This window comes from Kogia breviceps, chromosome 12 (genome assembly GCF_026419965.1).
Source record: "Kogia breviceps isolate mKogBre1 chromosome 12, mKogBre1 haplotype 1, whole genome shotgun sequence".
NCBI lineage: Eukaryota > Metazoa > Chordata > Mammalia > Artiodactyla > Physeteridae > Kogia > Kogia breviceps.
Window position 1 is genome coordinate 93,848,592 of NC_081321.1, and position 16,160 is coordinate 93,864,751.

General features: G+C 49.1%; 1 protein-coding gene across 4 annotated transcripts in view; it reads left to right on the forward strand.

The window, feature by feature from the left end:
* Nucleotides 1–16,160, forward strand: part of GTPBP1 (GTP binding protein 1) — a 28,144-nt gene that overhangs the window by 4,245 nt on the left and 7,739 nt on the right. For all 4 annotated transcript variants that reach the window (XM_067010222.1, XM_067010223.1, XM_059081849.2 and 1 more), the window contains exons 3-10: nt 4,627–4,807; nt 5,404–5,752; nt 9,194–9,317; nt 10,179–10,293; nt 13,729–13,873; nt 13,989–14,171; nt 14,924–15,059; nt 15,685–15,863. In XM_067010222.1, the coding sequence (XP_066866323.1) occupies nt 4,627–4,807; nt 5,404–5,752; nt 9,194–9,317; nt 10,179–10,293; nt 13,729–13,873; nt 13,989–14,171; nt 14,924–15,059; nt 15,685–15,863 (1,412 nt within the window). The remainder of the gene's footprint in view (nt 1–4,626; nt 4,808–5,403; nt 5,753–9,193; nt 9,318–10,178; nt 10,294–13,728; nt 13,874–13,988; nt 14,172–14,923; nt 15,060–15,684; nt 15,864–16,160) is intronic.

The following is a 16,160-nucleotide window of genomic DNA, read 5'->3' on the forward strand; positions in this document are numbered from 1 at the left end:
TTTGAAAGCTTTTGTGTCAGGTGCACACCTGGTCTGCTGTAATAGGATGAACCACTCAAAGGTCACTTCCAGCTTATAGAATTGAAGAAACCACATCTAGATCAGTTCTGACAAGTGTTGGGACTGTTCTTTGAAGACCCAGATTCTTAAAGCCCCCACTCTTTGCTTATTCTTTAATGTGGACTCTTACTGAACTTTACCATACCTTGGTGGCTCACAGTTAATTAACGCTCCCGTGGCACAGCATAAGAAGATGGCAAACATTCATTAACACGTATTTTACACACCCAAGCATTATCTTTGCATCTACCAATTGGATGCTATTAGATTCATAGTGACTCCTTCCTGCTGGAATTCTTTAGGGACAGAAAGAGATTGTAATTAGTTAAGCAAGTTGAAGATCAAGCAGAAGACTAAAAGAGATGCGAGGCCACCAGCATCAGTTTCATCCCGGACTCTCTGTGTGTGTGCTTGGTGCTTGCCCTCTGTTTGACGTTTCCTTCATCTATAAAATCAGGCAGATGGTACCACCACTGCCCCCACAACCTGAGACAAGTTTTGTAGGGATAAATTAGACTTTAAAAAAATTCGAAGCAGGGTGGAGGAATGTGCTCTTTAAGTATGCATTCTTTTTTTCTTTTTTTTTTTGGCCACGCTGCGCAGCATGTGGGATCTTAGTTCCCCGACCAGAGATTGAACCCGCACCCCTTGTGTTGGAAGCACAGAGTCTTAACCACTGGGCCACCAGGGAAGTCCCTAAGTATATGCTCTTAAGTTAAGGTTGATATTTTAAAAGGAGACAATGTGACCTAGTAGTTAGTTCAGGGTCTGGAACCTGGTGGGTCTAAGTTTGGCTACTGGTTCTTTTCCTTGTCTTAAAATGGGGATAATAATAGAATCTAGTCCATGGTGGCGTGGTGAAGATTAACACTTGGCATATAGTAAGCACTATATAAATATTAGCTAGTATTAATTGTTGCAGGAGTAATTTTTTAAGGGTTCCAGGGTATAGGTGATTTACCATGAGATTTTTTTCAAAAAGAACCTTGTTCATTCCTCAAATATTAAATCATGACTTTCTAAGACCCAGGTACTGCATTAAAAGTTCAGGGAGCATGGGAGGAGTGTTACATCTTTGTGGGAGGGTCAGAAAAGACTTAAAAGTCTTTCTTTCCAAAGGAGGAGGTGCCCCTTCAGAGAATTCTAAAGGATGAGTAGCAGTTTTCTAGGTGAGAGGAGGCAGTAGTGAGTGAGCAGAGAAAGCCACGAGCACAGAGGCATGGAGGCATTGGTGAGTGTGGAGTATTTGGTGGACCAGGAGTGATTCAGTAAAGTAGGAAATGTAGAATGTGAGGTTGGGAGTGTCAGGAGGGGAGACCGGACAGGTAGTCAGGGCCCAGATCTGAGGGTCTTTGATTGCCATACCAAAGCGTTTAGACTTTTATCCTAAAAGTTTGGGGAGCCTTTGCAGCATGTTGAGCAGGAGAGTACATATAGGAAAGGTAAGTCAGTGGCGGGACCGAGATCTGATTAGATTCCTGCATGGCTGAATATGTGGCCTTTAGTAATTGGACCTCTGTGGCTTTTCTCCTTGGCCTTCGTTTCCACTCCTACAGAGTGAGGAGTATAGAGTGTGCTGGAGAAGGGTATGTGACTGGGTGCATTTCTGGGAGCCCTGGATGGATGAGGTGACACTGGTGATTGCCTGCTGATGTCGGGTAGGATCTGAAAGCTTTGCTTCTCATTGTACCAGAAACAGGAAAGGCTGGATAGAATTTGAGGGTCTGTCAAGAATGGCAGGGCTAGCTGGCCTTCTCTTAGGGATGCCTCCGAGTCCGTCTCTAACCCAGATTTCCAGAGCGCAGTTGGCCATGCATTTAGAAACTCCTTGCAGGACTTCCCTGGCGGTCCAGTGGTTAAGACTCCGTGCTTCCACTGCAGGGGGCCTGGGTTCGATCCCTGGTTGGGGAATTAAGATCCTGCGTGCCATGCGGCGCAGCCAAAAAAGAAAAAGAAAAAGAAACTCCTTGGCTCAACTGCATCCTCTTTGTTCATTTGTTTTGCATTTTACTAACGTTTGAGGAGTTGGTATAGGAAAGGCACCCCTCATGGAGCGTCCAGGAATGTTTGAGATATGGTCCTTGTCTTCGAGATGCTTGTGTATAGCAGGGGAAGACACACATCCAAAACACTATTCCATGGTAAACTTCCTAAGAGAGCAGAATGGGTAGGATTTTGGCAAGTGGAGATACGCTGATTGGCTTTCTAGGGCAGGAAATACACGAGCAAAGGTATAGAGCTAGAAAAGTGCAGAAACATGGAGGGATGGTGACTGGGCCACCTGCACTGGAGCAAAGCTTAGAAGGGGAGGCCAGGGGAGGGGGATGGAAGCCTCTAAGGAATTGGAACTGAGTGCTGCTGGGCCTGGGGAGCCCTTCCAAACATCAGAGCTGTGCATTGTTTAGGACCTTGAGCTTGTATGTCTGTGCAGGATGGGTTGGAGGAAACAGAGACTGGATTTGCTAAGACCAGTTAAGGATCTCTTGTGGCGATTCAGGTAGAATAATGGCCTAAATCAGGCTGGTGGCATTGGCTTGGCAAAAAGAGGAGAGCAGGGACAAGGAAAGGGGCAGGACTGGAGTGATGAGTGTTAAGCTGGGGTGACTGAAAGGATAGTGGTGTCATTAGAAATAGGTGAGGCCAGAGGAACTGGTCTGGCACTAAGAGGAGCCCTTGCCAGAGGAAAAGGCTCTAGGGTTGGAATCAGAAGACCCAAGCTCACACAGCCCCTCTGCTCCCTCCCAGCTCAGGGACCTCTAGGCTCTGTTTCCCCACTATTAAATGGGAACAGTAATGTCTAACTCATGGGGTTGCAGGGAGGACTAAAATGCTTTATTTATGGTGTTAGTGTTTGTGCTGTTGTTTAAAAAGGGTGTGGATGGAGCTCTGGGAAGAATGACTAGGTATGAATGTTTTCATAGTTTTCAAAATGACAGTTGAACCCATAGAACGAGAAGGCCAAGGGGAATGTTTCAAGGATAGAGAAGAAGGCCACTGACTGACTACTGAAAAAGACTGGCATTTGGGGACAGCAGCAGGAATAGCCAGCAGAGGAGACAGAAGGAAGACCCAGAGGGCCAGGAGGTGAATCGGACGAGGTTGGGTTATAGGCAGGCAGGCTGGGAACGAAGTGCCTCAGTAAACAAAGGGACAGTTGCCAGCAGTGTTGACTGTGAAGGGGTCAAGGAAAGGGCATTGGATGAGCGGGCAGAGCGCCACTGATGACTTGAAAACCAGTTTTTTCCAGAGTCATCAGATCAGTGAGAAGGTGGTGAGGAAATAAAGTCAACAAGTGTCCATTACTCTGGAGATGCTTGGAGGAGATGGTAGCTCAGCAAATAAGCTGGGGCAAGGGAAGCGGGGTTGGGTCTCCTTTAGTTTAGGAAAGCCTTGAGCTTGTTTGTAGGGGGAGAAGTGGAAGGGGGTGAGAGAAGGTGCTGCAAGGTCTTTGGAGGCAGACAAGAAAAGAGGTTGGGCACAGGAGCCCAGGGAAGGAGAGGGGTACTCCCAGGAGACAGCTGGAGGAGGAGCTGAGGAGCTACTGCGGGAATGAAATATGACACCGTGTGGACAGTACCTGCCCAGGACTGTCATACAGTAGGCATTCAATAAATTCGTGGTTGATTGGTCTGTCCTTCCTCATCCTAAGCTCAGACTCATTTTTTCCAGCTACTTGCTGGACATTTCACCTGAGCCACCTCCGTAAAAAATCTGTCCCGAAACTCATTCTTAAATTCTCTCTCCATTTTCCTTTGTCTCCTGTTATTATCTCTTGCCTGCATTATTAGAATTACTTCCTAACTGGGCTCCCCGTTTCTGGTCTCTCGCTTGCCAGCGCTCACTTTACGCTGCTGCTCAAGAGAGCTTTCTGTCCCACAGCGATCTCATCTTGTTACTCCCCTGTCTGACCCCAAGGCTTCCCACCCTGGTACATATGTGTTTTGCTGCCGTGCGATGTTCGTCTGCCTAACTGTTTCTGCCTCTCATGTGGTCTCCCGCCACTTGACATCCAGCTCCCCAGTGCGCCGAGCTGCGTCCTGGTCCCTGAATGTGCCATGATCTGCTGTGCGCCATGCTTTGCTCTGCTGCCTAGGATGTCTTTCGTCCTTTCTCCGCAGGCCCGTTTTTCATGTTTGGAGACGCAGCTTGGAGTCAGTGCCCTGTAAAGCTGTCCTCACCTTCCCCAGGCAATGCTAGTTGCTCATGCTTTACATTCTCTTTGTACGGTTCTGTAGTAAAGCACTCAAGCTGTATTGCAATTAATTAATTTCCTGTCTCTCCCGCTGGGCTGTGAGCTCGCTAAGGGCACCTCAGGCTGAGTAGTCCCAGTAGTCAGCCTGAGACCTGGCACAAAACCTAAGAGAGTCTCAGTGATTACTGCTGAATGAATTAATGAATGCCCTGCTTAATGGGGAAACCTATTATTTATTAACTTTACTTGTGCCCCAATTTTGGAAGTATCTGGTAGAGAGAGCCATGCTCTTCAGTGACCAGGGTGGGACCGTGGTCAGGGGTGGCTGACTGGCAGACCTGACGGTGGGCTGACGTCTGGGCTCTTGTCACCAGATGGGGCCGAGTACGGGCTGAGCGAAGCTGACATGGAGGCCTCCTGTGCCACAGTGAAGAGCATGGCAGGACAGGTAGAGGCCGATGTCATCCTCCTCCGGGAACGTCAAGAAGCTGGGGGCCGTGTGCGCGATTACCTAGTCCGGAAACGAGTAGGAGACAATGACTTCCTGGAAGTCAGGTGAGGAGGCTTCAGAACGGTTCCAGTTCCCCTGAAGCATGACGCTGGGGTCCAGGGCTTCACAGAGAACGGTGATTGAGCCTTTGACACCGGGCGTGTCGGCTACACCCTTTCGCTTCCCAAGGCGTGGAAAGAGTGTCCAGAGACAGCGATAGCTCCATTCTCTGTTTCTGCACTTCCTCATCCCTAAATATTTCCATTTGGAAAGAGCGGGAGAGACGCCAACCGTATGTTCTGTGGCCATTTTGGGGGCTGCATTTGCTTTTCCATCAGGCCGGGAGGTTTGAAACCAGGGTAATGGAGGAGAGCATTTTGTACCTCTCTCGGCTTAAGGGCTTCTGTCTGGCAGCTTTGGGAAAGCTAGTGGAAGTTAAGGGAGAAAGTCATTGTGGCGGGAACTCAGTTCCTCCTGAATCACTCTCTACCCCCTGGGTACGGCTCCAAGAGCGTTCCTGGTGTGCCCAGCCGTGAAGACAAGGAGCAGAGAGCTGGAGAGGCTCGGGGGTGAGCCTGTCCTCATGGATCCGGCTGCTGAGGTTCACTCACTCGCTCACTCACCAGCTCTCACACAAATGCATGGGTTTGTGTTCACACAGGGTAGCGGTAGTGGGCAACGTGGATGCCGGCAAAAGCACGCTTCTGGGGGTCCTGACCCACGGGGAGCTGGACAACGGCCGAGGCTTCGCCCGCCAGAAACTCTTCCGCCACAAACATGAGATTGAATCTGGTCGCACCAGCAGCGTGGGCAACGACATTCTGGGCTTTGACAGTGAAGGCAATGTGGTAAACAAGCCGGACAGCCATGGTGGCAGCCTGGAGTGGACAAAGATCTGTGAGAAATCCACTAAGGTGATTACTTTCATCGACTTGGCCGGCCATGAGAAGTACCTGAAGACCACTGTGTTTGGCATGACAGGCCATTTGCCTGACTTCTGCATGCTCATGGTAAGCGCGGCGCCGCGGACGAGGGGAGGCCTCCGCCGGGCTCCTGGGGTGCGGTGATATGCAAGCGTTTGAAATTGTTCTCAGACAGGGCCTTTTGGTTTAGGGCTTTGAAATTGGATAAGAGTGACACGTTTTGCCTTCTCAAGGAGTGTACCTTGATCTTTCTCCTAGGTTAGGCCAGGAGGAGATACTCTAAGCAGAAACCAAGGTGCCATTTGTAGACCTCTCTTATTTTTCGGAGAGGGGTAAGGGAGGGTTTCTCCTGGGGCATTTCTTATTACCTTCAGAAGTATTTCCTCCTGGACTTGGGCTACTTTGAGATGACACCAGGCAGCACCCTCAGAGATGGGGTGACCTGGGAAGGAAATGGAGGAGAGCGCAGACAGCCATTGAGGGGCCTGAGAGGTGGCCTCTTCTGAAGCCTGGAACCAGTGTCAACCAGTCCCACAGCTATTTGCTGAAAAGCTTCTGCATGCCTATCACTGTGCCAGGCCTGAAGACAGCGGTGAACAGGGTGTCCTGAGCTCCCATAGAGCTTATAGTCTAGTGGGAAATAGATTTTTAAGCAGCTCGTCATGTAGGTGAACTGAAAAGGGAAGGGAGCAGAGGCTTCTGGGCTGGATCATGTTTTGAAGCTCACATTTGGGCCCCTTTGATCTTCCTGGCCAGAGAGTAGGAGTCTGTGAGGCCCACAGCCTTGGTCACAACTTCACAGCTTTCACAGAGAGTGCAAGCGAGCGAGTTTTCCTTTGGTAAAAATCCTTCTCAAAACCCTTCCCCATTTCCCAGCTCCTCCAGCTGTCTGTATTAATAAGTGTAGTAAATGCCAACATCTGTTCAGAGCAAACTTGATCAAGTTGCCCCACAAACACAGGTTTTCAGGCAAATTCTCCCCAGACCGGAGAGTAAAGAGAGGCAGGGCATATGTATGAACACCCTTGTCAGCTCTCTACCCGACGTTCTTGTGATCTCAGTGTGGTTTTATCTCCCATATCTTTGAACGTTGCGAGGGGCCCTTACTGACCTTGACTGGCTACGGAAAGCCACTCTACAAAAACGGGTTTCGAAGGAAGAGCCATAGGGTGTATTTGGGGCAGTTGTTGGGTTGAGATTAAGAAGTGTATAGAAAATCAGTTTAGCATGAGCGTTTTTCTAACTGAGCTACAGTGATCAAGGTCAGTTAACGGACATATCTTCACCCCAGATGAAATGTTATGTATTATCTGACTTTTAGGCCATGAGCTAAATACTAAAAATTTCTGTGGAAAACAATGAAATATTTCATTATTGTTCCATGGCAATCAATTTCCAGAAAAACAAAAACAGAAAAACCTTGAAAATATAGAGACAACAGAGAGAGCATTCTCTTATCCCGCTTGGGAAGAACAAAAGCAGGTCTGGGTTGGTTAGGAAAGGTGGTTGGAGGGAACGGGAAGAATTAGGAGGGAAATGGTGGAGGTGTCTCGGTGTAGGCAAAGGGAACATGCTTGGGACATCTGTGCCGGTGGGGTGGTAGTTCACCTGGGAATCGTAATGATCAAATGAGAGCATTGCTTGAAAACACTGGAATGTATATTTATTTATTATTTTTGGCTGTGGTGGATCTTAGTTGCAGCACGCGGGATCTTTCGCTGCAGCGCACTGGCGCTTCATTGCAGCATGCAGGCTTCTCTCTAGTTGTGGCGTGCGCGTTTTCTCTCTCGAGTCGTGGTGCGCGGGTTCCAGAGTGCACGGGCTCTGTAGTTTGCAGCACGTGGGCTGTCTAGTTGAGGCGCACTGGCTCAGTAGTTGTGGCACGTGGGCTTAGTTGCCCCGCGGCATGTGGGATCTTAGTTTCCCAACCAGGGATCGAACCTGCGTCCCCTGCCTTGGAAGGGGACTTTACCACCGGATCACCAGGGAAGTCCCTCTGGAATGTATAAAGCCCTGTATAAGTATGTCATGGCGATTTTAATTTTAATTTTATTTTGTTTTAGTAAGTATCCTCTAGAGATATTTTGTAATCACACCAGCATATATGTGTATATTCTCTCCCTCCAATTTCAGACATTCAGAAAAGTTGAAAGACTAGTACAACGAATACCATACACCCACCACTCAGAGTCAACAGTCATTAACATTTTGCCATATTTATCTGTACGTGTGATAGATGCATATGCGGAGTTTTTCTGTGTGTGTGTTTGGTTTTTGTTTTCTTTTGTTTGTTTTTGTGTTTTTTTTGGTTGGTTGGTTTTTTGGCTGAATCATTTGAAAGTAGGTTATATTATAGACATTGTGACTCTTCACCCCCAAATACTTCAGCACACAGCTCCTAAAATACTTTAGCACACAGTCTCCTACTGTTATTGCAACCAAGAAGACGAACAAGAGTTCCCTAATATCATACAATATCTAGTCTAAAAGTGTTTATGTTATCTCAATGTTCCTCCAAACGTCTTCTAGCTGCTTTTTTCAAACGGTGATCCAATCACCATTCTCTGTGGTAGCATGCTGTATACCACCTTGCTTTTTCCCATTAAAACATATCTTAGAGATTACCCCACATCAGTTAAGAGTTTCCTCTTTCTTTTGTATCACACATTTGTGCATGTGCTCTAATTTATTTAACCAGCCTTTATGATGATATTTTAAAACATTTATTGTTACAGGAAGGAATGGTAACGGTAGTAACAGCTGCCATTGCTTTTTTAAAAAATAAATTTATTTATATTTATTTATTTGGCTGCACTGTGTCTTTACTGCTGCACGTGGGCAGTACTCTTTGTCACGGTGTGCGGGCTTCTCATCGCGGTGGCCTCATTGCGGAGCACGAGCTCTAGGTACACAGGCCTCAGTAGTTGTGGCTCGCAGGCTCTAGAACACAGGCTCAGTAGTTGTGGCACCGGGGCCTAGCCACTCCGCGGCCTGTGGGATCTTTCTGGACCAGGGCTCGAACCCGTGTCCCCTGCATTGTCAGGCAGGTTCCCAACCACTGCGCCACCAGGGAAGTCCCTGCCATTGCTTGAATACCTAATTCGTGCTAGTTGTGTGCTGGACCTTTGACATATGTTTGGTCATTTAAACCTAAATGACCCTCTAAAGTGAATATTATTATCCCCCATTTTATAGATGGGGTAACTGGGGGCCAGGGATGTTAAACTGAATCCACTTTGATGACTTTGTTTTCCCAGACTGAGTTTGTCTTTTTTATTGTTTCAAAGTCTCCTCAGATTTTGATAGCCCACACTGTTAAATTGGAGGTTAAAGCAATCTGTGCCCAGCCCAGCTTTCATCTACAGCCATTTTGTTTCTGGCCTAAGACTTGTGCCCCCTGTGTTCTGTTCTGATTGTGGCCTCAGAGATGGGAGTTCTCTCTTCCCTCAGCCTTCTTTGAGCCCCTGTGCCCACCCAGCAGCAGTCTCTGTCTCCCTTGTCCTGACAGTTCTTTCTGTGTCGGGGCAGGTGGGCAGCAATGCTGGCATCGTGGGGATGACAAAGGAGCACCTGGGCTTGGCATTGGCGCTCAACGTGCCTGTCTTTGTGGTGGTCACCAAGATCGACATGTGTCCTGCCAACATCCTGCAAGGTAAGTGAAGCCAACAGCCAATAGCAGTCTCTCTGTTTGGGGCAGTTACGCACTGTGGCTCCTTGGTGATCTGCTACCCGGAATTTTCTGTTTCCTTGTACTGTGCTTAGACCTTGGCCTGAATGTCCATCAACCCAGAATCTTTTGCTTTCTACCTGTTTGCCTCTTGGTCTGAGCAGAGCTTAGAGTCCTCTCCTGCTCAGTGTTCCTTCTGGTTACAAATTCAGGTCCTTGAAATCCCTAATCTGGCATCTCTTTTCAGATGGTTCCAGGCAGAAGGGGTTGGGTTTTACCATCTAAGCTGGACATACATGGAGACATTTGGGCAGAGAGTCTGATTACCTTTTACCACCAAAGGTTTCAAAACAGTGTTGTTGCAAGACTAGGCTTTCATGCATTTCTCCCCCATTGCTAAAGATGGTGGAAGAGAAGTGAAGACGTATCCTTCTGGAGGGCCTCATAGGCTTCTACAGGTGTCTAAATGTCCTAGAGATCCTTTTGTCAGATGAACTTTTTTTCCAGGAAGCAGGGCATTCTAGGAACAACATTGTCCTTCTGGTGGACCCCCATATCACTTGCTTATAGGATGTGGGTCTTCTAGAGACTCTGGAGAAACCTGACAGGTTTCAGACTTGTAACCTTAGCAGACAGTCTCCATCTGTACTCTCCTTCTACTCTGGCAAGCACTCACCCACCCAAAGTTTTGATCCTCCTTTTGCTTCTCCAGGCATTGTGGCGTTTAACACTGTCCATCTGTTTGTCTCCTGCTTGCATCAGTAATGAGCGGACCTGTCTTGCCCTAGAAACCTGGCCAAAGAGAAGGCTATGTTCCCCTAATTATGTTCCATTTTACCCTTTAAGAAACCCTGAAGCTGTTACAGCGCCTGCTGAAGTCGCCTGGCTGCCGCAAGATCCCTGTTCTGGTGCAGAGCAAGGATGATGTGATTGTTACAGCCTCCAACTTCAGCTCTGAGAGGTAATGGGTAGGGAGCATTCACTTCTTTCTTTTATTTATTTATGTATTTTTAAATATTTATTTATTTGTTTGGCTGCGCCGGGTCTTAGTTGTGGCACGTGGGATCTTCATTGTGGCATGCGAGGTCTTTTAGTGGTGGCATGCGAACTCTCATTTGCAGCATGTGGGATCTAGTTCCCTGACCAGGGATTGAACCCGGGCCCCCTGCATTGGGTGCGTGAAGTCTTAGCCACTGGACCACCAGGGAAGTCCTGGGAGCATGCACTTCTGCACAGGCACAGAGATTGGTTGAAATAGAAAATTCTGCTCTCAGCACTGTTGCTCGGGGGCTGTATCAGGTGACCCAGATTCTGAGGTGCTGGTCTCACTGAGGTTGGAATCCCAGCTGATATTTCAGTGTCCTTATCTGTGAAATGGGAATAATATTACCTTCTTCATAGGGCTCTTGTAAGTGTTGGAAATGATGTATGTAAAGCACTTAGCACTATGCCTGGCTGCTGTGTGATAGATACACAGCCATTTTTGGAATGGTTATTATTAAATTTCTTTACACGGTTGTTTATCAAAAGCTCTCTAATCACAGATCGGTTTTGGCACTTACTCATTAGCGTGTCCTTTGATTCCATAAATTTTTTTTTTGGCCGTGCCGCGCAGCTTGTAGGATGCTAGTTCCCTGACCAGGGATCGAACCCGGGCCCTCAGCAGTGAAAGCGCCGAGTCCTAACCACTGGACCACCAGGAAATTCCCTGATTCCATAAATATTTATTGGGTGTTTGTTCTGTGCTGGGCTTTTCATCTAGGCATTGAGGAGTCAGACTTGACTTGGGCATAGTCCTTGTCCTCAAGGTGGTCGGCTCCTTGGTCAGAGATAATCTCTTGATAATAGTAAATTTTGTTAACACTGCTCCTTCTCCCAGAGTCTTGGGGCTGCTTAAGTACAGGACCCGGAGCAGCCTGACATTTTGGCCTGTCTCTCTGCCCTGACGCTGTCTTCAGTTCCAGCAGTTGGCCGGCAGAGGGGGTACGTTTCAGTCGACCCCATTTCAATTCATTCATTGTGTTGAGTGCCTGTTCTGTGCAGTCCCTACTCTAGGAGCTGTGGGAAATACATAATTCCTGACCTTGAGAAGTTTGATTAATCGTGAATAGGAGATATAGAAGCCATTCAGATAACAGACAGAAAATCAGATGTAGTCACGTGTAACAGAGACACAGAAAGTTCTCCCAAGACATACAGATGGCCAATAGGCACATGCCGTGTTGCTCAGCATCGTTAGTTATTAGAGAAATGCAAATCGAAAGCACAGTGAGGTACCACCTCACACCAGTCAGAATGGCCATCATTAAAAAGTCTACGAATAAATGCTGGAGAGGGTGTGGAGAAAAAGGAACCCTCTTACACTGTGGGAATGTACATTGACACAGCAACTATGGAAAACAGTTCCTCAAAAAACTAAAAGTAGGGACTTCTCTGGTGGTGCAGTGGTTAAGAATCTGCCTGCCAATGCAGGGGACACGGGTTCGAGCTCCTGTTCCTGGAAGATCCCACAGGCTGCGGAGCAGCTAAGCCTGTGCACCACAACTACTGAGCCTGCGCTCTAGAGCCTGCAAGCCACAACTACTGAGCCCACGTGCCACAACTATGGAAGGCTGCATGCCTAGAGCCTGTGCTCCGCAACAAAGAGAAGCCACCTCAAGGAGAAGCCCACGCATTGCAACGAAGAGTAGCCCCTGCTCACCGCAACTAGAGAAAGCCTGTGCACAGCAACAAAGACCCAGTGCAGCCAAAAAATTAATTTAAAAAATCAAACAAACTAAAAATAGAGTTGCCATATGATCCAGTAATCCCACTCCTGGGCATATACCCAGACAAAACTATAATTCAAAAAGATACATGCACCCCTATATTCATAGCACTATTTACAGTAGCCGACACATGGAAACAACCTAAATGTCTGTCAACAGATGAATGGATAAATAAGATATGGTATATATATACAACGGAATATTACTCAGCCATAAAAAAGAACAAAATGCCATTTGCAGGAACATGGATGGACCTAGAGATTATCATACTAAGTGAAGTAAGTCAGAAAGAAAGACAAATACCAAATGATATCACTTATATGTGAAATTTAAAATACAGTACAAATCAACGTATCTCTGAAGCATAAACAGGCTCACGGACATAGAGAACAGACTGTGGTTGCAGAGGGGGAGTAGGGAAGGGAAGGAGTGGGAGTTTGGGATTAGCAGAGGCAAATTACTATATATAGGATGGATAAACAACAAGGTCCTATTGTATAGCATAGGGCACTATATTCAATATCCTGTGACAGGGCTTCCCTGGTGGCACAGTGGTTAAGTAAGAATCCACCTGCCAATGCAGGGGACACGGGTTCGAGCCCTGGTCCAGGAAGATCCCACATGCTGCGGAGCAACTTAGCCCGTGTGCCACAACTACAGAGCCTGCTCTCTAGAGCTCGTGAGCCACAACTACTGAGCCCATGTGCCACAAGTACTGAGCCTGCACTCTAGAGCATGCTCTGCAACGAGAAGCCACCGCAATGAGAAGCCCGTGCACCGCAATGAAGAGTAGCCCCTGCTCTCTGCAACCTGAGAAAGGCCACGCACAGCAATGAAGACCCAATGCAGCCAAAAATAAATAAATTTAAAAAAAAATACATATCCTGTGACAAACTATAATGGAAAAGAATATGAAAAAGAATATATGTGTATAACTGAGTCACTTTGCTGTATAGCAGAAATTAACACAACATTGTAAATCAACTATACTTCAGTAACATTTACAAAAAAAAAAAAATTTCTTTGAAAACTCAGAGGGAATGGAGAGTGCCCATCTGGGAAGGATTCCCTGGAAGAGGCGGCGCTGGAAATGGGCTCTGAAGGACGAGAGGATGTGGTAGTTGGGTAAGAGGGAAGGAATTCAGGCAGGAGGATCAGAGTGAACAAGTACATGGGAACAAAAAGGTACCAAGGTCTTAGGAGAAGGGAGGGCGTGTTCTCTGGTCTGGCTGGAATATAGGGATTTGAGAGAAATAAACTGGGAGAGATGTTGGAAGGACGAATTCCGGCTGTCTTTTCTGCGGTGGAAAGTTGGTTAAGGTTTTAAGGATGTGTGTGCTTTAGGAAGAAGAGGCAGTCATGATCGCTCGAAATAGGGTAGCGGTACCGAGACAGAGAGGAGGGGACAGGTTTCAGAGACAAAACTAAATAGGAGGAGGAGGCCGCAGAGCAGGTCTGGACAGAAGTAGGTGGGCTGGGCAGAGGGCCTGAGAGGCCAGTGAAGGGGTGGTGGTACCCTTAGCAGCAGCCGCCGCCATTCCAGGAGCCCTGCTGCTTGTCCCCTGTCGGGCAGGAGTTCGCCACCTGAGCACCTTTCTTCCTCTCTCTCCACACACGCCCCACCTTAGGATGTGCCCGATATTCCAGATCTCCAACGTTACAGGCGAGAACCTAGATCTGCTGAAGATGTTCCTCAACCTGCTGTCCCCTCGTACCAGTTACCGGGAGGAAGAGCCTGCCGAGTTTCAGATTGACGACACCTACTCTGTCCCGGTGAGTGGGTTCTGGTGGACTGAAAAAGGTGGGAGGTTGACTGGCGCTTCCTGCCGGGGTGCCGGGGCGAGTCCGTAGCGCCAGTGGACTTACTGGACCGGGGTCTTGTCTGCAGGGTGTGGGAACGGTGGTGTCGGGGACAACGCTGAGGGGCCTGATCAAGCTGAATGACACGCTGCTGCTGGGCCCAGACCCCTTGGGTAACTTCCTGTCCATTGCTGTCAAATCGATCCATCGCAAGCGCATGCCTGTCAAGGAGGTGCGGGGGGGCCAGACGGCCTCCTTCGCACTGAAGAAGGTGAGTGTCGACAAAACCAAGAACTCTCCTCGGGCGCCGTGTTATGCTAGGCTCTGGGTCATCTCCAGTCCTCACAGCCACTCTGCAAGGCAGGGATTACTGACCTCGCTTTTACAGATGAGGAAACTGAGGCTCAGGAGAGCCTGGGTGACTTGCCCAGCATTCGGGGAGAACACCAGGACTTGAACCCTAGGCCTGCTGGCCTCCTGAGCTCTGTTCCTCCACCTGGTACCCTGACCTCGGTGAGGTCAGCTGGGAGCCTTCCTGCTCTTCCTTCTTGGCTGGGGTCCTTCTACACGGGGCTGTTGAGTCCATGCCAGATCCTCTTGCCATTCAGCTTTCAGTCCCCTGGGGATTGGGGTCAGCGCTAGCTCCTGGGTCATTTGCACCAGCCAAATTAACCAGCAAAACCCGGTTTTCTATATACTTCCCAACAGCCAGATCATGCTCGCCCTGTTTCTCCTACTTGAGTGCTTGCCTGCCTTTGCCCTCTCGCCACCCACTTAATTTCGACCCGTCTTGCAAGTCCTGGCTAAAATGCCACTTGCTGTATGAAGTCTTTCCTGATCCCCCGGTAGCAGTGTTGAGGCTTCCCGTGTAGCGCTAAAGAAGGCCTGTGGTCCAGTGCAGTGAGAGGTCACGGCCAGGTTGGGGTGGTAGCAGTTCCCAGAAGGAGTCCTGGTCCTCTGTGACCAGGGGGTGAAGCCAGAAGGCGTTATTGTCCCTGAGGTTTGGGATTCTCTCTCATTCAGATCAAGCGCTCGTCCATCCGGAAGGGCATGGTGATGGTTTCTCCACGCTTGAATCCCCAAGCATCCTGGGAGTTCGAGGCCGAGATCCTCGTCCTTCACCACCCCACCACAATCAGCCCGCGGTACCAGGCCATGGGTAGGTGTCTAAAGGCACTGCCAGCCTGAAGCCCCCTGCGCTAGCTCCCCCTACAGTGTGCTCCAGCAATCCAAACCCCAACGTTTCAGCTGCAGCCAAGAGTCAGGTTGTTGCCCTGTTCAGTGACGCCATCCCCTCTGTTCCGCCCACGAGCTGCGGCTTGTGGTTTATTCATTCTTGCAAACACTAACCAAGTACCAGTTCGGTGCTGGGCTCTGGAGACCCAGACCTGCCCTCAAGGACCTCACACTCAGTCCTTCAGCAGACATCTACCAAGTGCTTGGTGTTGCCAAGGTGCTGGGGACAAAGACAAGATGGGCAAGGGCCCTGCCATCAAGAAGCCCACAGTCCAGAGAAGGCACGCACGCAAACAGAGTGCCCTGTGTTCAGGACCTCGGTACAAGTGGGTCCAGGGACAAGCAGGGTCTAACTGGAGGGAAACGTGGGAGAACGTGAGGCAGGATCAATCCAAGAAGGGGCCTCCAGTCGCTTAGCCCCACTCTGCCCTCTGAGGTCTTCAGCCTGCCGCAGCGCGAGCTTGTTTCATGCTTTCACCCACTGCCTCCCCTGCCCCGAGGCCACTGCGTGCCGCAGGCCTCTCCTGACTTCCCGGCTCCCTTGGCAGTGCACTGTGGGAGCATCAGGCAGACAGCCACCATCCTGAGCATGGACAAGGACTGCCTGCGCACCGGGGACAAGGCCGCCGTGCACTTCCGCTTTATCAAGACCCCCGAGTACCTGCACATAGACCAGCGGCTGGTGTTCCGGGAAGGCCGCACCAAGGCCGTAGGCACCATCACTAAGGTACGGCCGGGCACACCAACTTGGCTGCCTACAAGAAGTACGTGGGGCTGCTCTAGTTCTAGGCTGTGAGCACGGCACGCTCTTCTCAAGAAGCCCTGTGAAGTCTTACTGGCTACCAGGGGCAGAGGCACCAGTCCCTACCTTGGGAGAACTGGAACAGCGCCGAGGTATTGCCTTAGTGCCATCTTCTCTGCTCTCCTCAGAGGTTTCCCTAGACCTCCTGTCTTTCTGAGCTTTGGTAGTGACCATGGAGGAGAGAAGGTGGAGTTGAGGTATGGCAGTCCGTGGTGGGAGAGT